This window comes from Lonchura striata, chromosome 22, assembly GCF_050655825.1.
Source record: "Lonchura striata isolate lonStrDom1 chromosome 22, ASM5065582v1, whole genome shotgun sequence".
Taxonomy (NCBI): domain Eukaryota; kingdom Metazoa; phylum Chordata; class Aves; order Passeriformes; family Estrildidae; genus Lonchura; species Lonchura striata.
Window position 1 is genome coordinate 7,065,036 of NC_140724.1, and position 22,899 is coordinate 7,087,934.

A 22,899-nucleotide genomic window follows, 5' to 3' on the forward strand; every position below is an offset into this window, starting at 1 on the left:
GAGCGGGAAGGAAGTTTATTATTAATATTTTATTATTCTTTTATTATTATTCAGGGCCAGGACAGGGCCAGGGCCAGCCCACCCTGGGGCCTGGCACTTCTCCTCCTCACCCGAAGGTGGTCTTGGGGCTCTGTGCCAAAGTGCACCTCTTTTATCCCAAAAAAACCCCAAAACAAAAATCAGCTGAGCCACTCCGGGCATCCTTGGAGCCCAGGAGGCTCCTCCCAGCCCCATTTCAGGAGGTCCCAGTCTGTGGGGAGGGGTCTCTGGGGGTCCCAGCCCCATTTCGGGGGTCCCAGCCCCATTTCTGGGGGTCCCAACCCCATTTCAGGGGTCCCAGCCCCATTTCGGGGGTCCCAGCCCCATTTCTGGGGGTCCCAGCCCCATTTCGGGGGTCCCAGCCCCATTCCTGGGGGTCCCAGCCCCATTTCAGGGGTCCCAGCCCCATTTTTGGGGATCCCAGCCCCATTTCGAGGGTCCCAGCCCCATTTTCGGGGATCCCAGCCCCCTTTCTGGGTGTCCCAGCCCATGGGGAGGGGTCTCTGGGGGTCCCAGCCCCATTTCGGGGGTCCCAGCCCCATTTCGGGGGGTCCCAACCCCATTCCTGGGGGTCCCAGCCCCATTTCGGGGGTCCCACCCCATTCCCGGGGGTCCCACCCCATTTCGGGGGTCCCAGCCCCATTTCGGGGGTCCCACCCCATTCCCGGGGGTCCCACCCCATTTCGGGGGTCCCAGCCCCATTTCGGGGGTCCCAGCCCATTCCCGGGGGTCCCAGCCCCATTTCGGGGGTCCCAGCCCATTCCCGGGGGTCCCAGCCCCATTTCGGGGGTCCCAGCCCCATTCCTGGGGGTCCCAGCCCCATTTCAGGGGTCCCAGCCCCATTTTTGGGGATCCCAGCCCCATTTCGAGGGTCCCAGCCCCATTTTCGGGGATCCCAGCCCCCTTTCTGGGTGTCCCAGCCCATGGGGAGGGGTCTCTGGGGGTCCCAGCCCCATTTCGGGGGTCCCAGCCCCATTTCGGGGGGTCCCAACCCCATTCCTGGGGGTCCCAGCCCCATTTCGGGGGTCCCACCCCATTCCCGGGGGTCCCACCCCATTTCGGGGGTCCCAGCCCCATTTCGGGGGTCCCACCCCATTCCCGGGGGTCCCACCCCATTTCGGGGGTCCCAGCCCCATTTCGGGGGTCCCAGCCCATTCCCGGGGGTCCCAGCCCCATTTCGGGGGTCCCAGCCCATTCCCGGGGGTCCCAGCCCCATTTCGGGGGTCCCAGCCCCATTCCTGGGGGTCCCAGCCCCATTTCGGGGGTCCCAGCCCCATTTCGGGGGTCCCAGCCCCATTCCCGGGGGTCCCAGCCCCATTTCAGGGGTCCCAGCCCCATTTCGGGGGTCCCAGCCCCATTTCAGGGGTCCCACCCCATTTCGGGGGTCCCACCCCATTTCGGGGGTCCCAGCCCCATTTTGGGGTCCCAGCCCCATTTTCGGGGTCCCAGCCCCATTTCGGGGGTCCCAGCCCCATTTCGGGGGGTCCCAGCCCCATTTTTGGGGGTCCCACCCCATTTTGGGGGTCCCAGCCCCATTCCTGGGGGTCCCAGCCCCATTTCGGGGGTCCCAGCCCCATTTCGGGGTCCCAGCCCCATTTCGGGGGTCCCAGCCCCATTTCGGGGGGTCCCAACCCCATTCCTGGGGGTCCCAGCCGCATTCCTGGGGGTCCCAACCCCATTCCTGGGGATCCCACCCCATTCCCGGGGGTCCCACCCCATTCCCGGGGGTCCCACCCCATTTCGGGGGTCCCAGCCCGCGGGGAGCTTTCCCGCCGCCGCCGGCTTTGGCTGAGCCCCATTGGCTGCCGCCGCGGGGGCGGGGCCTGCCGGCTATATAAGCGGCCGGAAGCCGCGCTGCCCTCAGTGCCGGCCCAGCGCCGCCATGGCCGCCGCGCTCCGGCCGCTCCGCGCCCTCGGCCGCGCCGCGCCGCCGCCCCGCGCCCGCCGCCTGCAGCTCAGCGCGGCCCGGTACGGCCGGGACACCGGGGACAGCGGGGGGGACAGCGGGGGGAGCGGGGACACCGCGGGGGACAGCGCCCGGCGCGCTGAGGGCTGCGCGGGCCGAGCCCCGGCCCGGTTCGGGCGGGCCCCAGCGGCCGCGGCGGGCGCTGCAGGCTGATGAAATCCCCCCGCGCCTTGCGTGAGGGACGGGACGGGACCGGCCCTGGAGCCCGGGAGAGGGGCGGAGGGAACGGGGAGAGGGGTGGAGAAAACGGGGAGAGGGATGGAGGGAACGGGGAGAGGGATGGAGAGAAAACGGGGAGAGGGATGGAGAGAAAACGGGGAGAGGGATGGAGGGAAACGGGGAGAGGGATGGAGGGAAAAGGGGAGAGGGGCGGAGGGAACGGGGAGAGGGGCGGAGAAAACGGGGAGAGGGATGGAGGGAAAACGGGGAGAGGGGTGGAGAGGGATGGAGAGAAAACGGGGAGAGGGATGGAGGGAAAACGGAGAGAGGGATGGAGGGAACGGAGTGAGGGATGGAGGGAAAATGGGGAGAGGGATGGAGAGAAAACGGGGAGAGGGGTGGAGAGAACGGGGAGTGGGATGGAGGGAAAACCGGGAGAGGGATGGAGAGAATGGGGAGAGGGATGGAGAGAACGGAGTGAGGGATGGAGGGAAAACGGGGAGAGGGATGGAGAGAAAACGGGGAGAGGGGTGGAGGGAAAACGGGGAGAGGGGACAGAGACAGTGTTTGCACAACATTCCCAGGCTTGCACAGGGCAGGATTTTGGGGTGTGATCCCGGTGGGCACCTTCCAGCTCGGATATTCCCATTCTGCCCCGTTTGGTGCCAGCTTTGATGCTGGAACCGAGCCTGAGACGCGCTGCAGGGGTGCCAAAGGCAGGCAGAGCCCCGGGGCCGGAGCCTTTTCCCCCTGCTGTGCTCCATCCTGGTGGAGCTGAGCCTTTCCTGCTGCAGGGGCGACGCCGTGGTGATCTCGGGGAGGAAGCTGGCCCGGCAGATCCGGCAGGAAGCGCGGCACGAGGTGCAGCACTGGGTGGCCGCCGGCAACAGGAGACCCCACCTGAGCGTGGTGCTGGTGGGGGAGAACCCGGCCAGCCACTCCTACGTCCTCAACAAAACCAAAGCGGCGGCGGATGTGGGTGAGTGGGAGCTTTCCTGCCCTTTTGCCTGGGAATTCTCCATGCTGGGATGCTCCCACCTGCTGGCTTTTCCCAGAGTTTGGGTTCTGGTGGCTGCCCGGTTGTACTGAGGTGTGGCTAGGTGTGATCAGCTGGGTCCTTCGGGGCAGAGTTGGGGTTTTTCAGCTTTCCCAGAGCTGGGAGAAGCACAGGAGGGGATTTTTGGCCTTCTTTCCCCATCTGCCTGGGACAGAGCCCCTGTTCAGCAGCCTCGCTGCCCTCTGGCCCCATCCTGCAGTCCAAGGTCCTGCTCAGGGTCAGGGCAATAAATGGTGACATTCGAGCTGGGTCTCAACAGCTGGAGCTGAGATTTGAGGCAAACATCCCTTTTTTACTGTGTCCAGAAAGGCCTCTCAGGGCACGTGGGTTTATTTTCATGGCAGCAGCCTTTGCTTGGGTTTCTCCCTGCTCTGACAGGGTCCCAAACCCCCTGTCCCAGGCCACCAGCCCCATAAAATCATCCCCAACAACAAATCCCAAGATTTGTGAAGGTCTCTGCAGCCTGGGAGCTGCATAAATCCTTCCATCCTTGGTGTGCACCTCCCAAATTTAGCCAGGCAGCGAAACGGGGCAGTTTAAATCACAAACTCTGGGAAAATCTCTCTTTTGTGCCTCACTGACCCGGTGGATTTGGTGGTTCCAGGGATCAGCAGCGAGACCATCCTCAGGCCAGCCTCCATCAGCGAGGAGGAGCTGCTGGAGCTGATCACCAAACTCAACAGCGACGCGGGCGTGGACGGGCTCCTGGTGCAGCTTCCCCTGCCTGGTGAGCAGCTCAGCTCCCCCTCCTGCACTCCCACAGAGCTTCAGGGGCTGCAGGATGGAGGAATCCTGCCCTGATCCTCCCCCTCAGCAGCAGCTGCTGCAGGGCTCAGGCCTGGGATCTATTCCTGTGGGGGAGTATCAGCTTCCCTTGGCTGCCTGAAAATGCCCTGGGTGTGAGCAGGGCTGGCCCTGCACGGTGCTCCCAGTGCCCTGGGCTGGGAGCTGCCAGCCTGCAACTGGGAGTGCTGAGGAGGGTCAGGCCCCACTCTGAAGGGGCTCCAGGGGCACAACTCCAGTTTGGGGTGACACTTCCAGCTCAGGGTTCAAGGTCACAGCTCCAGTTTGGGGTTGCAATTCCAGCTTCGGGCTGGGGGGTTGAAATTCCAGTTCAGAGTTCAGGGTCACAGCTCCAGTTTGGGGTGACGATTCCAGCTCAAGGCTTGGGGTCACAGCTCCAGTTTGGGGTGTCAATTCCAGCTCAGGCTTCAGGGTCACAGCTCCAGTTTGGGGTTGCAGTTCCAGCTCAGAGTGACAGTTGCAGTTTGGGGTGACAATTCCTGTTCAGGGTCAGAGCTCCCTTTGAGGTGACAATTGCAGCTCCAGTTTGGGGTCACAGCTCCCTTTGAGGTGACAATTCCAGCTCCAGTTTGGGGTCACAGCTTCCTTTGAGGTGACAATTGCAGCTCCAGTTTGGGGTCACAGCTCCCTTTGAGGTGACAATCGCAGCTCAGGGTTTGGGGTCACAGCTCCCTTTGAGGTGACAATTCCAGCTCCAGTTTGGGGTCACAGCTCCCTTTGAGGTGACAATCGCAGCTCAGGGTTTGGGGTCACAGCTCCCTTTGAGGTGACAATTCCAGCTCCAGTTTGGGGTCACAGCTCCCTTTGAGGTGACAATCGCAGCTCAGGGTTTGGGGTCACAGCTCCCTTTGAGGTGACAATTCCAGCTCCAGTTTGGGGTCACAGCTCCCTTTGAGGTGACAGTTGCAGCTCCAGTTTGGGGTCCCAATTCCAGCTCAGAGTGACAGTTGCAGTTTGGGGTGACAATTCCTGTTCAGGGTCACAGCTCCCTTTGAGGTGACGATTCCAGCTCCAGTTTGGGGTCCCAGTTCCAGCTCAGGGTCAGAGCTCCATCCCAGGCTTGTGCTCGCAAGCACAGCTGGCATGGCAGCACAGCTGGCAGCACAGCTGGCAGCACAGCTGGCAGCACAGCTGGCAGCAGGCCGCCGTGGCCCCGCTCCCTGAGCCCCTGCCCTCGCAGAGCACATCGACGAGCGCAGGGTCTGCAACGCCGTGAGCCCGCACAAGGACGTGGACGGCTTCCACGTGCTCAACGTGGGCAGGATGTGCCTGGACCAGGACTCCATGCTGCCAGCCACGCCCCGCGGCGTCTGGGAGATCATCCAGAGAACGGGTGAGAGCTCCTGCTGCTGCAGCTTTGGGGTTCTGGGAGCTCCTGAGGTGAGAGCTGCTGCTGCTGCAGCTTTGGGGTTCTGGGAGCTCCTGCTCGGGTGAAAGCTCCTGCTGCTGCTGCTGCAGCTTTGGGGTTCTGGGAGCTCCTGCTCGGGTGAGAGCTCCTGCTGCTGCTGCTGCAGCTTTTGGGGTTCTGGGAATGCCAGCTCAGGTGAGAGCTGTAGGGCTCCCAGGCTGGGATTTTGGGGTGCCTATGCAGGGCTCCCAGGGACTCTCAGGCTGGGATTTTGGGTTGCCTATGCAGGGCTCTCAGAGATGCTCAGAAGGGAATTTTGGGGTGCCTGTGCAAGGGCTCCCAGGGTGGGATTTTGGGGTATCTGTGCAGGGCTCCCAGGGATGCTCAGGATGGGATTTTGGGGTGCCTGTGCAGGGCTCCCAGGGATACTCAGTGGAGGGATTTTGGGGTGTCCATGCAGGGCTCTCAGGGATGCTCAGAAGGGAATTTTGGGGTGCCTGTGCAAAGGCTCCCAGGGTGGGATTTTGGGGTGCCTGTGCATGGCTCCCAGGCTGGGATTTCGGGGTGTCTGTACAGGGTTCCCAAGCTGGGATTTTGGGCTGCCAGGGTTCCCAGGCTGGGATTTTTTGGGGTTCTGGGGTCCCCCCGCTGGCGGGCAGCGTGTCAGGCTGTGCTGTGTGCCCCGCAGGGATCCCCACGCTGGGCAGGAACGTGGTGGTGGCGGGCAGGTCCAAGAACGTGGGCATGCCCATCGCCATGCTGCTGCACACCGACGGCCGCCACGAGCGCCCCGGAGGTGAGATGGGGGGAGACCTCGGGGAGCACCCCAGCCCTGCCCCGAAACCTCCCGAAGTGCTGCAGGGCTCTGGGAAATAATCCTCAATTCGTACACAGACAAAAGCTCCCGAAGTGCTGCAGGGCTCTGGGAAATAATCCTCAATTCGTACACAGACAAAACCTGAAGTGCTGCAGGGCTCTGGGAAATAATCCTCAATTCGTACACAGACAAAACCTCCCGAAGTGCTGCAGGGCTCTGGGAAATAATCCTCAATTCGTACACAGACAAAACCTCCCGAAGTGCTGCAGGGCTCTGGGAAATAATCCTCAATTCGTACACAGACACTGGATGTAAAAGGGGAGACAAACTCAAAGAGAGATTTTATTTTCTGCAATATGTACAAGAGCAAAAGTGACAGCGGATTGGAGGGTGAAACTCTCACCTCTCTGAGCACGCTGCTTCAACCAACAAGATTATTAATTTTTTGCACTTACAAAGCCTGTAAATCACTCATTGTTTATATAAACAGTGTGTGAAGATTCAGTAGGAATACGTAAACTTTAGAAAGTATGGAAAACTTTTAGAAGAACTTGAAAACCCTTAAAAGAACAGGGTGGAAGTCTTGGAAGCCCAGACCTGTTCAGGCTGGAAAGGTCTCCAGGGTGGTGAAGTGACCATCCCTCAGCCCCAGGTGCCACATCCACACCTGATCCGAGCCCTCCCAGGCCTGGCGCCTCCCCCTTTCCCTGCGTGTTCTCTTCCAATATTTCACAACCTTTCCATGACGAATTTTTTCCTGATACCCAGCCCTAAAACTCTCCTGGCACAGCTTGAGGCTGTTTTAGCTCATCCTGTTCCTATTGTACCTTTCCACGATGAATTTTTTCCCCAGGGTGCTGGCTGTGAATTCCTGCCCTGTAGGAATGTGCCCCTTGACCAAATCATTCTTTGTCTGCTCAAAAAGGCAAAAAGCCCAGAAGTTTCTCTCCCAGATTAAGCACAAAGACACCTCATAGGACCTTTGGGGCTTCACCTCAAACCTGGGGCTGCCCAACTGGACAGAGGCCAAGAGGTGCCCAGATAATTCACTAGAAAAAAGAGAACAAAGGAAATAATCACTTTTGTGAGGTGTTTTAGCAGGAGCAAAAACCTCTTGTTCCTTACCTCATTTTTTCTCTGTAGGAACTTTGTTATTTTGCCTTTCATTAGAATTTTCCTGTTTCCAGCACTCCTGAGAAGCCCCCCTGGCCCTTGGGTGCTGTTGGGCTGGCTGAGCTCTGGGGTGTGGTGGCTCCCTGGAGGAGCTGCCCGGGGTGGCCCTGGGTGACCCTGGGTGACCCTGGGTGACCCTGGGTGGCCCTGGGTGACCCTGGGTGGCCCTGGGTGGCCCTGGGTGATCCTGGGTGGCCCTGGGTGACCCTGGGTGGCCCTGGGTGGCCCTGGGTGATCCTGGGTGGCCCTGGGTGATCCTGGTTGACCCTGGGTGGCCCAGGGTGACCCTGGGTGACCCTGGGTGACCCTGGGTGGCCCTGGGTGGCCCTGGGTGACCCTGGGTGGCCCTGGGTGACCCTGGGTGGCCCTGGGTGATCCTGGGTGGCCCTGGGTGATCCTGGGTGACCCTGGGTGGCCCTGGGTGATCCTGGGTGATCCTGGGTGGCCCTGGGTGATCCTGGGTGATCCTGGGTGAACCTGGGTGATCCTGGGTGATCCTGGGTGGCCCTGGGTGATCCTGGGTGACCCTGGGTGACCCTGGGTGATCCTGGGTGGCCCTGGGTGGCCCTGGGTGACCCTGGGTGGCCCTGGGTGATCCTGGGTGATCTGGGGTGACCCGGGGTGGCCCTGGGTGACCCTGGGTGGCCCGGGGTGACCCTGGGTGGCCCTGGGTGATCCTGGGTGGCCCTGGGTGACCCTGGGTGGCCCTGGGTGATCCTGGGTGGCCCTGGGTGGCCCTGGGTGGCCCTGGGTGGCCTGGGTGACCCTGTCCCTGCAGGTGACGCCACGGTGACCATCTCGCACCGCTACACGCCCAAGGAGCAGCTGAAGCAGCACACGATCCGCGCCGACATCGTGGTGGCCGCCGCAGGTCGGGCTGGGGCTGAGGGACCTGGGGCTGGGGGCTGCTGGGGCTGGGGGACCTGGGGCTGGGGGCTCCTGCTGGGAATCCCAGCCTGGAATGTCCTGGGGGGCTCCTGCTGGGAATCCCGGCCCTGGAATGTCCTGGGGGGCTCCTGGGGCTGGGGGACCTGGGGCTGGGGGCTCCCGGGGCTGGGGGTCCTGTGGTTGAGGCACAAACCCCACAGTTTTGGGGATTCTGCCTTTGGCACGGGGAGCAGCACCTGGCAGGGGGAACCTGGGCAGTCGTGGGGTGGGGTGGGAGAGAAGCCAGCAGGGTCAGGGTGCAGCTCCTGGCTCTGCACAGACACCCCAAAATCCCTCTCTGGGAGCTCTGGGTGCTCTCCAGACACCCCAAGGTCCCACCCTGGCATCCCTGGGTGCTCTCCAGGCATCCCAAAATCCCATCCTGGGAGCCCTGGGCGCTCTCCAGACACCCCAAAATCCCTCCCTGGCATCCCTGGGTGCTCTCCAGGCATCCCAAAATCCCTCTCTGGGAGCCCTGGGCGCTCTCCAGACACCCCAAGGTCCCACCCTGGCATCCCTGGGCGCTCTCCAGACACCCCAAAATCCCTCCCTGGCATCCCTGGGCACTCTCCAGACACCCCAAAATCCCATCCTGGCATCCCTGGGCACTCTCCAGACACCCCAAAATCCCTCCCTGGCATCCCTGGGCGCTCTCCAGACACCCCAAGGTCCCATCCTGGCATCCCTGGGCGCTCTCCAGGCATCCCCAACCTGATCACGGCCGACATGGTGAAGGAGGGCGCGGCGGTGATCGACGTGGGGCTCACGCGCGTGCAGGACCCGCTCACGGCCCAGCCCAGGCTCGTGGGGGACGTGGATTTCGAAGGTGAGCAGAGGCTTAGGCCTGGTTTAGGATCAGCTCTTTAGGCTCAGGATCAGCTTTGGTGGGCGCTGAGGAGGGGACAAAGCCTGGTTTGTGTCACCGAGCTCGGGGTGCATCCGTGTCTGTCTGTGTCCGCTCCAGCCCTGGCATTTCTGTGCTAAAAAACAGCTTTTAGGCCTGGCTTTTAGTGCTGGCTTTGAGGCCCTGGTGCTTTCTGGCCCAGCTTTTTGCTGCTTTTGGGCCTGGCTTTTTGGCGGTCGCAGATCTTTGTACTTTTAGGCCTGGCTTGGTGCCTTTGGGCCCGGCTTTTTGGGGCTCCCACGTCTGGCTTTTTGTGCTTTCAGGCCCAGATTTTTGGTACGTTATGGCCTGGTTTTGGTGTTCTCAGAGTTTTGTGCTTTTAGGCCTGGCTTGGTGCTTTTGGGCCTGGTTTTTTGGCCTTTTGGACCCTTGGTGCTTTTGGGCCCAGCTTTTTGGTGCTTTTGGGCCCAGCTTTGCAGGAAGAACCGCCCGGGCCCGCTCCCAAGGCCTCAGTCCCGACAGAGCCCGCGTGGCTCCGGGCCGGGTGGCCTCGCCCGGCCCTTAAGCCGAGCTTTTCCCTCAGGGGTGAGGAAGAAGGCGAGTTACATCACGCCGGTGCCCGGCGGCGTGGGGCCCATGACGGTGGCCATGCTGATGAAGAACACCATCATCGCCGCCAAGAAACGGCACGGGGCCCTGAACGGAGCCGGGCTTAGCGAGGGGCCCCGCAGAGCCGGGCTTAGCGAGGGGCCCTGAACGGAGCCGGGCTTAGCGAGGGATCCCTCTGAGCTGGGCTTAGCGAGGGGCCCCGCAGAGCCGGGCTTAGCGAGGGGCCCTGAACGGAGCCGGGCTTAGCGAGGGGCCCCGCAGAGCCGGGCTTAGCGAGGGGCCCTGCAGAGCCGGGCTTAGCGAGGGATCCCTCTGAGCTGGGTTTAGCGAGGGATCCCTCTGAGCCGGGTTTAATGAGGGATCCCTCTGAGCTGGGTTTAGCGAGGGATCCCTCTGAGCTGGGTTTAGCGAGGGATCCCTCTGAGCTGGGTTTAGTGCGGGATCCCTCTGAGCCGGGTTTAGTGAGGGATCCCTCTGAGCTGGGTTTAGTGAGGGATCCCTCTGAGTTAGGCTTAGTGAGGGATCCCTCTGAGCCGGGTTTAGTGAGGGGCCCCTCAGCCAGGCCCAACGCAGTATTTGTTATTTTTTATTTATTGTCTCACGCGTGGGGCTCGTCCCCACCTGAGCTCAGGGGTATTCATGGCTGAGCTGGGACTAGCCAAACTCAGCTTTGTGTTTGGGCTAGGATTATCCAAACTCAGCCTTGTTTTTGGGCTAAGATTACCCACACTCCTCCTGCTTGATGTTTGAGCTGGGACTAGCCAAACTCAGCTTTGTGTTTGGGCTAGGATTATCCACACTCCTGCTTTGTTTTTGAGCTGGGATTGTCCAAACTCAGCTTTGCTTTTGAGCTGGGAATAGCCAAACTCAGCTTTGGTTTTGGGGCTGGGATTATCTGCACTCCTCTTGGTTTGTATCTAAACTCAGCTTTGTGTTTGAGCTGGGATTATTCACACTCAGTTTTGTGTTTGAGCTGGGATTATTCACACTCAGATTTGTGTTTGAGCTGGGATTATCCACACTCAGTTTTGTGTTTGAGCTGGGATTATTCACACTCCTCCAGCTTTGTATCCAAACTCCTGTTTTTTGCTTGACCCGGGATTATCCAAATTTGCCTTTGTGCTTGAGCTGGGATTTGCTGCAATTCCCAAAACCAGCTCCCCCCCAGTGCTGGATTTTAGTTTGAGCTTTTCTCCAGAGGCACTACTTGAAAAAATAAAACTGGAATTAAAGCTAAGCCATAGTGAGTGCCGGGCCTGCTCGGGAAGGGGCGCCGGGAATTTGGGAGAAGTTTTTGTGGGAGCAGCCCGGGGTGGGGGGGCTGCGTGAGGCGGGACCCCCGGAGCACTGCCTGCCTGGATAAAGCGGAAAGAAATAATCAATAAAAAATAAATGAAACCAATCAATTCCTTTTTGTGCCCTGCAACGGTTCTTGAGCTGTCCTGGGAATGGAGCGGGGCTCGCTCTTAATGCTGGGTTTTAAAGGTGGGTTTTAAAGCTGTTTTAGCAAAAAAGGTTTAAAGGTTTGGTTAATAGAATAATGATTTAGCATTAGTCTATTATATATATATCTAATGATATCTTCTTACATTTTAATAATTATATAATTATACATTATATATTATTATATAATATATTATATATAATACATTATTATATATTATATGATTATAGAATTGTGTTTTATATTTATATATTTAATTGTATATAAAATACTAATATATCACATCTATATTTCATATTTCTATATGTTTTTAATATAATTATATATATTTAATATTTCCATATAATTATATATATAATTTAATCTATTATATTTATAAGTAATTATATCTATTCTATCTATAATATAAATAATGTATATTATATAATTATATCATTATAGTGATTATGTAATTATATAATTAAAGAATATATTAAATATAAATATTAAACGATATTAAGATATAATTATATAATGACACTAAGTTATGTTTTATATCATTATTTATAGATCTAATTCTCCATATTGCTGTATCATTCTGTATTTTTATATTTCTTTTTTCAATATTGCAATGCTCTCAGCCTGGTGGTTGGAGGTTTTTATTGGGTTGTGTCAGTGGGAAATACAAACGGTGAACGCGGCGCCGGGCCGGGCTGGGCCTGGCCACAGGGAGGGCATTAAACCGGGATTAAATCCTTAGACCTGGCCTTAAACCTGCGCTGAGCACGCTGCAGAGTAACAGAATTAAACCGGGATTAAATCCTTAGACCTGGCCTTAAACCTGTGTGGAGTGTGCTGCAGAATCACAGAATTAAACCGGGATTAAATCCTTAAACCTGGCCTTAAACCTGTGTGGAGTGTGCTGCAGAATCACAGAATTAAACCGGGATTAAATCCTTAAACCTGCACGGAGCACGCCGCAGAATCACAGAATTAAACTGGGATTAAATCCTTAAACCTGCGTGGAGCACGCTGCAGAATCACAGAATTAAACTGGGATTAAATCCTTAAACCTGCGTGGAGCACGCTGCAGAATCACAGAATTAAACCGGGATTAAATCCTTAAACCTGCACGGAGCACGCTGCAGAATCACAGAATTAAACTGGGATTAAATCCTTAAACCTGTGTGGAGTGTGCTGCAGAATCACAGAATTAAACTGGGATTAAATCCTTAAACCTGGCCTTAAACCTCCCCGGAGCGCGCTGCAGCTGGCACGGGTGGGGACAGGAGGAGCCCGGGGAATCCTGGCAGGGCTTGGCACGGCCAGGACAGGGTTTGGCACTGCCAGGGCAGGGTTTGGCACTGCCAGGACAGGGCTTGGCACGGCCAGGACAGGGTTTGGCACTGCCAGGACAGGGTTTGGACAGTGCCAGGACAGGGTTTGGCACTGCCAGGACAGGGCTTGGCACTGCCAGGACAGGGTTTGGCACTGCCAGGACAGGGTTTGGACAATGCCAGGACAGGGTTTGGACAATGCCAGGACAGGGCTTGGCACTGCCAGGACAGGGTTTGGACAATGCCAGGACAGGGTTTGGACAGTGCCAGGACAGGGTTTGGCACTGCCAGGGCAGGGTTTGGACAGTGCCAGGACAGGGTTTGGACAATGCCAGGACAGGGTTTGGCACTGCCAGGACAGGGTTTGGCACTGCCAGGACAGGGCTTGGCACTGCCAGGGCAGGGTTTGGACAATACCAGGACAGGGTTTGGACAATGCCAGGGCAGGGTTTGGACAGTGCCAGGACAGGGTTTGGCACTGCCAGGACAGGGTTTGGACAATACCAGGACAGGGTTTGGACAATGCCAGGACAGGGTTTGGCACGGCCAGGACAGGGTTTGGACAGTGCCAGGACAGCGTTTGGCACTGCCAGGACAGGGTTTGGCACTGCCAGGACAGGGCTTGGCACTGCCAGGGCAGGGTTTGGACAATACCAGGACAGGGTTTGGACAATGCCAGGGCAGGGTTTGGACAGTGCCAGGACAGGGTTTGGCACTGCCAGGACAGGGTTTGGACAATACCAGGACAGGGTTTGGACAATGCCAGGACAGGGTTTGGCACGGCCAGGACAGGGTTTGGACAGTGCCAGGACAGGGTTTGGACAGTGCCAGGACAGGGTTTGGCACTGCCAGGACAGGGTTTGGACAGTGCCAGGACAGGGTTTGGCACTGCCAGGACAGGGTTTGGACAATGCCAGGACAGGGTTTGGCACTGCCAGGACAGGGCTTGGCACTGCCTCGAGTCCAGTGCCAGAACCAAAACAAGAAATGCCCTGAAGAGGAAACAGCCTTCGAGTCTCTGAGGTTTGGGGCTGCTGCTGGTGCCGGGGTCAGGTCGGTTCTGCTCACGGGAAGGGCCTGGGGACTCTGGGAGGGAAGAAACAGGATTCATCCAGGAAAAACGAGGATTCATCCAGGAAAAACGAGGATTCATCCAGGAAAAACGAGGATTCATCCAGGAAAAACGAGAAAAAAATCGATTCCAGCTCTCCCAAACCAGGGCTGGGCCTGGAGAAAAATAAAATTCCTTTAAAGCCTCGGCACGGTTGGGAAAAGCTGGAGGGAGCCTGGATCCCCACCCGGGGGGAAGAGCCCCTCGGGGACCCCAAAACGCTGCTGGGCGCCGGGAGGAGCCGCTGGGTGGAACTGGGAGCACTGGGAGCACTGGGAGCACTGGGAGCAGGGGCTGCTCCCCACTCCTGCTCCCAGGGCTGGGGGGGAACTGGGAACGGAGCCCCGGGGCAGCAGAGCCGGAGGGAGTCCCTGGAATCCTCCAGGAGAATCCTCCAGGAGAATCCTCGGATTACCCAGCCAGGAGATTCCTCCAGGGAGAATCCGTGGATTCCCCACTCGGGTTCCTCCAGGCTCAGGGGATGGGGCTGGCAGAGGGGAGGAAGGGTGAGGATTTGGGGTGGGCAGCCAAAGGGCTTCGCTGCAGGCACAGTTCCCATGTCCCTGCGGAAACCAGCCTGGCTTCCCTCGGGAACCATCCCTGATTCCCTCGGGAACCATTCCTGATTCCCTGAACAAACCATTCCTGATTCCCTCGGGAACCATTCCTGATTCCCTCGGGAACCGTTCCTGATCCCTGCAGGATCCATGACCCCATTCCCTGCCCGGTTGTCGCCCTTTGTTGCCCCCAGGTACCAAAACCCTTCACCCTGAGCTGCTCCTCCTCCTCCTCCTCCTCCTCCTCTCCGTCCTGCTGTGCCTCTTCCTCCTAATCCCAGGAGCTTCCTCCTTTTCATCCTCATCCTTCTGTTCCTCCTCCTCCTCTTCTCAAGGGCCAAAATCACCGATCCCACCTTTCATTGCCAAAATCACCGATCCCACCTTTCATTGCCAAAATCACCAATCCCACCTTTCCTTTGCCAAAATCACCAATCCCACCTTTCATTGCCAAAATCACCAATCCCACCTTTCATTGCCAAAATCACCAATCCCACCTTTCCGGCCCCGTTTCGCCACCAGCGGCTTTGCCTTTGCCCAGCGGGAAGAGAGGGAATTCCGGAGTGCAGGGCCCTAAATCCACCGGGGTGCAGGACCCTAAATCCACCGGGGTCTGACCCTAAATCCACCAGGGTCTGACCCTAAATCCACCAGGGTCTGACCCTAAATCCACCGGGGGTGCAGGACCCTAAATCCAGTGGGGCTCAGACCCTGAATCCACCAGGGTCTGACCCTAAATCCAGCAGGGCTCCGACCCTAAAATCCAGCAGGGTTCACACCCTAAAACCAGCGGGGCTCAGACATTAAACCCACTGGGGTGTGGGGCTCAGATCCTAAATCCACCGGGGCTCCGACCCTAAATCTGGCGGGGCTCCGACCCTGAATCCACCGGGGCTCCGACCCTAAATCCAGCGGGGCTCCGACCCTAAATCCACCGGGGCTCCGACCCTAAATCCGGCGGGGAGTGGGGCCCTAAGTCCAGCGCGGCTCCGACCGTAAATCCGCCGGCGCTCGGTCCCAAAATGTGCCGGGGCCCGGCCGGGAGGCGGCTGCGGAGTCGGCGGGGGCGGCGCTGTCTCTATGGACAGACGGACAGATGGGAGCTGTGGATGTGGGATGAGCCGTGACGGACAGACAGACAGATGGGAGCTGTGGATGTGGGATGAGCCGTGACGGACAGACGGACAGATGGGAGCTGTGGATGTGGGATGAGCCGCGGGCTCACAGCGCGACGGACAGACGGACGGGTGGAGCCACAGGCTCAGAGTGTGATGGACAGATGGACAGATGGACGGGTGGAGCCGCGGGCTCAGAGCGTGACGGACAGACGGACAGATCGGAGCTGTGGATGTGGGGATGAGCTGCGGGCTCACACCGTGACGGACAGACGGACAGATTGGTGCCTGTGGACACGAGGATGAGCCGCGGGCTCAGAGTGTGACGGACAGATGGACGGGCGGCTGGCTCAGAGCGTGACGGACGGGCGGACGGCTGGGAGGCTCAGAGCGTGATGGATGGACAGACGGACGGATGGCCGGGAGGCTCAGAGCGTGACGGACGGACGGCCGGCCGGACAGCCAGCTGGCTCAGAGCGTGATGGATGGACGGACGGACGGGCGGCCGGCTCAGAGCGTGACGGACAGACGGACAGACGGACGGCCGGGCGGCTCAGAGCGTGGTCTCGCTGCCCACGTCCCGCGGCGCCGGGCCGGCCTCGCTGCGCTCCGAGTCCGACTCCATCTGGATCCTGACCTGCGGAACGGCGCCGGCGCCGCGCGGGAGCTCGAAGGCGGGAGACGCCGGGCACGAGATCTTCAGGTGCAGCGTGATGCTGCGGACACACGGACACACGGACAGACAGACAGAGGGACACACGGACACACGGACACGGACACACGGACACACGGACACGGACACACGGACACACGGACACACGGACGGACACACGGACACACGGACGGACGGACGGACACACGGACACACGGACGGACACACGGACACACGGACACGGACACGGACAGACGGACACACGGACAGATGGACACACGGACAGATGGACACACGGACACACACATGGACACGGACACACGGACAGCGGTTACCGTGCGCTCGTCATGTGCGCTCTGTATCATTCCTATGGCACCTTCCCATCGTATGCCTATCCAATTCTCATGTATTATTCCTATATAATTTTCATATATTCATATATTATTCCTATAGAATTCTCATGTATTATTCCTATCGAATTCTCATATATTATTCCTATCAAATTGTCGTATATTCATGTATTATTCCTATAGAATTTTCATGTATTATTCCTATCGAATTCTCATATATTATTCCTATTGAATTGTCAGATATTCATATATTATTCCTATCGAATTTTCATGTGTTATTCCTATCGAATTGTCAGATATTCGTGTATTATTCCTATCGAATTCTCATATATTCATGTATTATTCCTATGAATTTTCATGTATTATTCCTATTGAATTCTCATATATTCATGTATTATTCCTATGAATTTTCATGTATTATTCCTATTGAATTCTCATATATTCATGTATTATTCCTATCGAATTTTCATGTATTATTCCTATTGAATTCTCATATATTCATGTATTATTCCTATGAATTTTCATGTATTATTCCTATTGAATTCTCATATATTATTCCTATGAATTTTCATGTATTTTCCACATATATTTCATGTATTTTTTCAGATATTCATATATTATTCCTATAGAATTTTCATGTATTATTCCTATCGAATTTTCATGTATTATTTCTATTGAATTCTCATGTATTATTCCTATCGAATTGTCAGATATTCATGTATTATTCCTATCGAATTTTTATGTATTTTCCACATACATTTCATGTATTTTTTCAGATATTCATGTATTATTCCTATCGAATTCTCATATATTATTCCTATCGAATTCTCATATATTCATGTATTATTCCTATCGAATTTTCATGTATTATTCCTATTGAATTCTCATATATTCATGTATTATTCCTATCGAATTCTCATGTATTATTCCTATCAAATTCTCATATATTATTCCTATGAATTTTCATGTATTTTCCACATACATTTCATGTATTTTTTCAGATATTCATATATTATTCCTATCGAATTTGCATCTATTTTCCATATATATATTTCATGTATTTTTTCAGATATTCATATATTATTCCTATCGAATTCTCATATATTATTCCTATCAAATTGTCGTATATTCATGTATTATTCCTATAGAATTTTCATGTATTATTCCTATCGAATTCTCATATATTATTACTATCGAATTTTCAGATATTATTCCTATATAATTTTCATATATTCATGTATTATTCCTATCGAATTTTCATGTATTTTCCACATATATTTCATGTATTTTTTCAGATATTCATATATTATTCTTATCGAATTTTCAGATATTATTCCTATTGAATTCTCATATATTATTCCTATCAAATTGTCATATATTCGTGTATTATTCCTATCGAATTTTTATGTATTTTCGACATATATTTCATGTATTTTTTCAGATATTCATATATTATTCCTATCGAATTTTAATATATTATTCCTATAGAATTTTCAGATATTTCCCATACATATTTAATCTGTTTTTTCAGATATTCATATATTATTTTTATAGAATTTTAATATATTATTTTTATAGAATTTTCATATATTATTCCTATCGAATTTTCAGATATTATTCCTATATAATTTTCATATATTCATATATTATTCCTATCAAATTTTCGTCTATTTTCCATATATATATTTCATGTATTTTTTCAGATATTCATATATTATTCCTATCGAATTTTCATGTATTATTCCTATCAAATTGTCATATATTCATATATTATTCCTATCGAATTTTCTTCTAATTTCCATATATATTTCATGTATTTTTTTCAGATATTCATATATTATTCCTATTGAATTTTCAGATATTATTGCTATAGAATTTTCAGATATTATTCCTATATAATTTTCATGTATTATTCCTATAGAATTTTAATCTATTGATGTATTATTCCTGTAGAATTTTCATGCATTATTCCTATAGAATTTTCAAATATTAATATATTATTCCTATCGAATTTTCGTCGATTTTCCATATATATTTAATCTGTTTTTTCAGATATTCATATATCATTCCTATTAAATTTTCATACATTATTCCTATAGAATTTTAATATATTATTCCTATAGAATTTTAATATATTATTCCTATAGAATTTTCATATATTCGTATATTATTCCTATCAAATTTTCATCTATTTTCCATATATATTTCACGTATTTTTTCAGATATTAATATATTATTTTTATAGAATTTTCATATATTATTCCAATATAATTTTCATCTATTATTCCCATATAATTTTCATATATTATTCCTATCGAATTTTCATATATTCATATATTATTCCTATCGAATTTTCATCTATTTTCCATATATATATTTCATGTATTTTTTCAGATATTCATATATTTTTCCTATAGATTTTTAATCTTTTTTCCATGTATTTTCCACTTTTAAAATATATGACTTCTGTATATATTCCATATATATTATTTTCCATATATATTTTCCATATATTTTTCATGTGTATTTCATATGTTTTTCATGTATTCATATATTATTCGTATAGAATTTTCAGATATTTTCCATGTATATTTTTAATATATTATTTCTATATGTTTTATGTATATTTTCCAAATATATTTAAAATAAATTTTTCCTATACAATTCATATATTATTCCTATATTTTTTCCTACATATTTTCTATATATTTTCCTATTTTTTCTTTATATTGTCTATATATTTTCCTTTTTTCCCTATATATTTTTAATATATTGATTTCTTATGTATTTTTCACACATTCATATTTTATTCCTGTATATTTTAGTATATTTTTCACATCTATTTTTCCTATATTAACATATTTGGTAGACTGCTCATACATTATGATATTTTTGGCATTTTTCCTATTTTTAATATATATATAAAATATATATTATACATTTTATATATATTTTTTTGTATATATTTTTCACACATTCATATTTTATTCCTGTATATTTTTCATCTGTTTTTCCTGTATTTTCATCTATTTTTCACATCTATTTTTCCCATATCAAAGGATTTGGTAGACTGCTCATGTATATATTTAAAAATAAGAAAAATGCCAAAAATAGAATGTATTTCTTATCTATTTTTCACATGCTAATATTTTATTCCTATATATTTTTCATCCGTTTTTCCTTTATTTTAACATATTTTCATCTATTTTTCACATATTAAAGGATTTGGTAGACTGTCCATACATTATTCTATTTTTGGCATTTTTCCTATTTTTAATATATATAATTTTTTTTTGGTATATATTTTTCACACATTCCTATTTTATTCCTGTATATTTTTCATCTGTTTTTCCTGTATTTTAATATATTTTTCACATATTTTTCCCATATTAAAGGATTTGCTAGACTGCTCATACATTATTATATTTTTGGCATTTTTCCTATTTTTATATATATATTTCATATCTATTTTTCACATACCAATATTTTATTCCTATATATTTTTCATCTGTTTTTCCTGTATTTTAACACATTTTCATCTATTTTTCACATCTATTTTTCCCTCGTTCCCCGCGCTGTAAAACCCGGAATATTCCCTCAAACCTGGAATATTCCCTCAAATCCGGAATATTCCATCAAATCCGGAATATTCCATCATCAAACCCAGAATATTCCATCAAATCCGGAATATTCCATCATCAGACCCGGAATATTCCGTCAAATCCGGAATATTCCCTCAAACCCGGAATATTCCGTCATCAAACCCGGAATATTCCGTCAAATCCGGAATATTCCATCAAACCTGGAATATTCCCTCAAACCTGGAATATTCCGTCAAACCCAGAATATTCCATCAAATCCGGAATATTCCATCATCAATCCCGGAATATTCCATCATCAATCCCGGAATATTCCATCATCAATCCCGGAATATTCCATCATCAAACCCGGAATATTCCGTCAAATCCGGAATATTCCCTCATCAATCCCGGAATATTCCCTCAAACCCGGAATATTCCATCATCAAACCCGGAATATTCCATCGTCAAACCCGGAATATTCCCTCAAACCTGGAATATTCCGTCAAACCCAGAATATTCCGTCAAATCCGGAATATTCCATCATCAGACCCGGAATGTTCCCTCATCAATCCCGGAATATTCCCCCGTCAATCCCAGAATATTCCATCGTCAATCCTGGAATATTCCCTCGTCAATCCCGGAATATTCCATCAATCCCGGAATATTCCATCATCAGACCCGGAATATTCCGTCAAATCCGGAATATTCCATCGTCAATCCCGGAATATTCCCTTGTCAATCCTGGAATATTCCCTCATCAATCCCGGAATATTCCCTCGTCAATCCCGGAATATTCCCTCGTCAATCCCGGAATATTCCGGATTTTGGTCGGTACCTCCTCTCCGGGTCGGAGCCGTTCGGGGACGAGTCCGAGCGCAGCGCGGCCGGGGCGGCTCCGTCCTGGGGGAGGCGCGGCTGAAACCCCAAAAAACACCCCAAAAAAACCCAAAAAACCCAAAAAACACCCCAAAAAACCCCAAAAAACACCCAAAAAACCAAAAGAAACCCCAAAAAACACCCAAAAAACACCCCAAAAAACACCCCAAAAACCCAAAAAACACCCCAAAAAAAACCCAAAAAACACCCAAAAAACCCAAAAAACACCCAAAAAACCCAAAAAAAACCCCAAACCCAAAAACCCCCCAAAACCCCCCCAAAAAACAAAAAAATCCCCAAAACAACCAAAAACACCCAAAAAACCCAAAAATACCCCAACCCCCCCCCAAAACCTCCCCAAAATACCCCAAAAAATCCCAAAAAACACCAAAAACTCCCCCAAAAAACCCAAAACAGCCCCAAAACAGCCCAAAACCAGCCCAAAAATCCCCCAAAAACCCCCCGAAAATCCCAAAAAATCCCAACAAAAATCCCCTCAAAAACACCCAAAACCACCCAAAAACAGCCCAAAAATCCCCCCAAAAAATCCCACCAAAAAATCCCCAAAAATACCCCCAAAAATACCCCAAAAACCCCCTGAAAATCCCACAAAAATCCCCTAAAATCCCCCAAAAACCCCCCCAAAATCCCCCCAAACCCCCCAAAAATCCCCCAAAAAAACCCCACGAACAGCCCAAAAAAATCCCCAAAAATCCCCCCAAAAATCCGCAAAAATCCCCCAAAAACCCCCTGAAAGTCCACCAAAAATCCCACCAAAAATCCCCTCAAAAACCCCCAAAAAACCCAAAAATACCCCAAAAACAGCCCAAAAAACCCGAAAAATCCCCCAAAAAATCCCCCTAAAAATCCCCCAAAAAAAGCCCTCAAAAAAATCCCCCCAAAAATCCCCAAAAAATCACCCAAAAATCCCCCTAAAAAAACTCAAAAATCCCCCAAAAAATCCCCAAAAATTCCCCCCCCCAAATCCTCCCAAAAACACCCAAAATCCCCCCAAAAATCCCCCAAAAATCACCAAAAAAAAAAAAAAAATCCCTCAAAAAATCCCCACAAAAATCCCACAATAATCCTCCCAAAAATCCCCCTGAAAAAAACCCGAAAAATCCCCCAAAAATCTCCCAAAACCCCCCCAAAAATCCCCCAAAACCCCCCCAAAAATCCACCAAAAAAACCCCAAAAAACCCCCAAAAATCCACCCAACCCCCCCCCAAAAAAACAAAATATCCCTCAAAAACCCCCCAAAATCCCCCCAAAAATCTCCCAAAAACCCCCCAAAAACCCCCCAAAAATGCCTCAAAAATCCCCACAAAAATCCCACAAGAATCCCCCCAAAAATCCCCCAATTTTCCCCCAAAAACCCCCTAAAAATCCCGCCAAAAATCCACCATAAAATCCCCAAAAAAATCCCCAAAAAAATCCCCCCAAAATGCCCCAAAAATCCCCAAAAAATACCCCCAAAAATCCCCGCAAAAAAAACTCAAAAACCCCCCAAAAATCCCCCAAAATCCCCCCAAAACCCCCCTAAAATCCCCCATGATCCCCCCAAAAATCCCCCCCAAATTCTCCCCAAAAATCCCTCCAAAATCCCCCCAAAAATACCCCAAAACCCCCCCAAAAATCCCTCAAAAATCCCCCCAAAAATCCCAAAAAAATCCCCCAAAACCTCACCAAAAATCCCCCAAAAAAGTCACAAAAACCCCCAAAAATCCCTCAAAAATCCCCCCAAAAAATCCCCCAAAACCCCACCAAAAATCCCCCAAAAAAGTCACAAAAACCCCCCAAAAATCCCCCCAAAAAACCCCAAAAATCCCCATAAAAAACCACAAAACCCCCCCCAAAAACCTCCCAAAAATCCCCCCAAAAATCCCTCAAAAATCCCCCCAAAACCCCCAAAAATCCCCCTGACCCCTCAGCCAAAATCACCATTCCCACCTTTTGTATCCCAAAATCACCAATTCCACATTTTCCATCCCAAAATCACCATTCCCACCTTTCCTATCCCAAAATCACCAATTCCACCTTTTCCATCCCAAAATCACCAATTCCACCTTTCCTATCCCAAAATCACCGATTCCACCTTTCCTATCCCAAAATCACCATTTCCACATTTTCCATCCCAAAATCACCAATTCCACA

The 22,899-nt window shown here is 51.2% G+C and overlaps 2 protein-coding genes and 1 long non-coding RNA gene across 7 annotated transcripts in view; 1 reads left to right on the plus strand and 2 right to left on the minus strand.

Moving 5' to 3' along the window:
* Positions 1–1,885: 1,885 nt before the first annotated feature.
* Positions 1,886–11,806, plus strand: MTHFD2 (methylenetetrahydrofolate dehydrogenase (NADP+ dependent) 2, methenyltetrahydrofolate cyclohydrolase). 3 transcript variants are annotated; one of them, XM_085559317.1, is made up of 9 exons: positions 1,886–2,007; positions 2,959–3,143; positions 3,826–3,948; positions 5,206–5,358; positions 6,062–6,169; positions 8,142–8,234; positions 8,991–9,116; positions 9,718–10,172; positions 10,306–11,806. In XM_085559317.1, the coding sequence occupies exons 1-8, from the start codon at positions 1,922–1,924 to the stop codon at positions 9,888–9,890; spliced, it is 1,047 nt and encodes a 348-aa protein (XP_085415443.1). In that variant the 5' UTR covers positions 1,886–1,921; the 3' UTR covers positions 9,891–10,172; positions 10,306–11,806. The 3 variants fall into 3 exon arrangements, with proteins under 3 accessions (XP_085415443.1, XP_085415444.1, XP_085415442.1); XM_085559318.1 differs by having other exon boundaries at positions 9,718–10,145; XM_085559316.1 differs by having other exon boundaries at positions 9,718–10,091.
* Positions 11,807–11,809: 3 nt separating this feature from the next.
* LOC146765633 (uncharacterized) lies at positions 11,810–15,705 on the minus strand. The gene is made up of 4 exons (XR_014949872.1): positions 14,669–15,705; positions 13,220–14,612; positions 12,405–12,873; positions 11,810–12,349 (listed from the first exon to the last, which is right to left on the minus strand). It is a non-coding gene; the product is annotated as an uncharacterized LOC146765633 (long non-coding RNA).
* Positions 15,706–15,790: 85 nt separating this feature from the next.
* SLC4A5 (solute carrier family 4 member 5) overlaps positions 15,791–22,899 on the minus strand; it is a 68,475-nt gene continuing 61,366 nt past the window's right edge. Inside the window, exons 28-29 of one of the 3 annotated variants that reach the window (XM_085559319.1) lie at positions 20,705–20,769; positions 15,791–16,002 (exon numbers count right to left, since the gene is read on the minus strand). In XM_085559319.1, the coding sequence (XP_085415445.1) occupies positions 15,840–16,002; positions 20,705–20,769 (228 nt within the window). In that variant the 3' untranslated portion in view covers positions 15,791–15,839. The remainder of the gene's footprint in view (positions 16,003–20,704; positions 20,770–22,899) is intronic. The other 2 variants (XM_085559322.1, XM_085559321.1) reach the window with 2 other exon arrangements.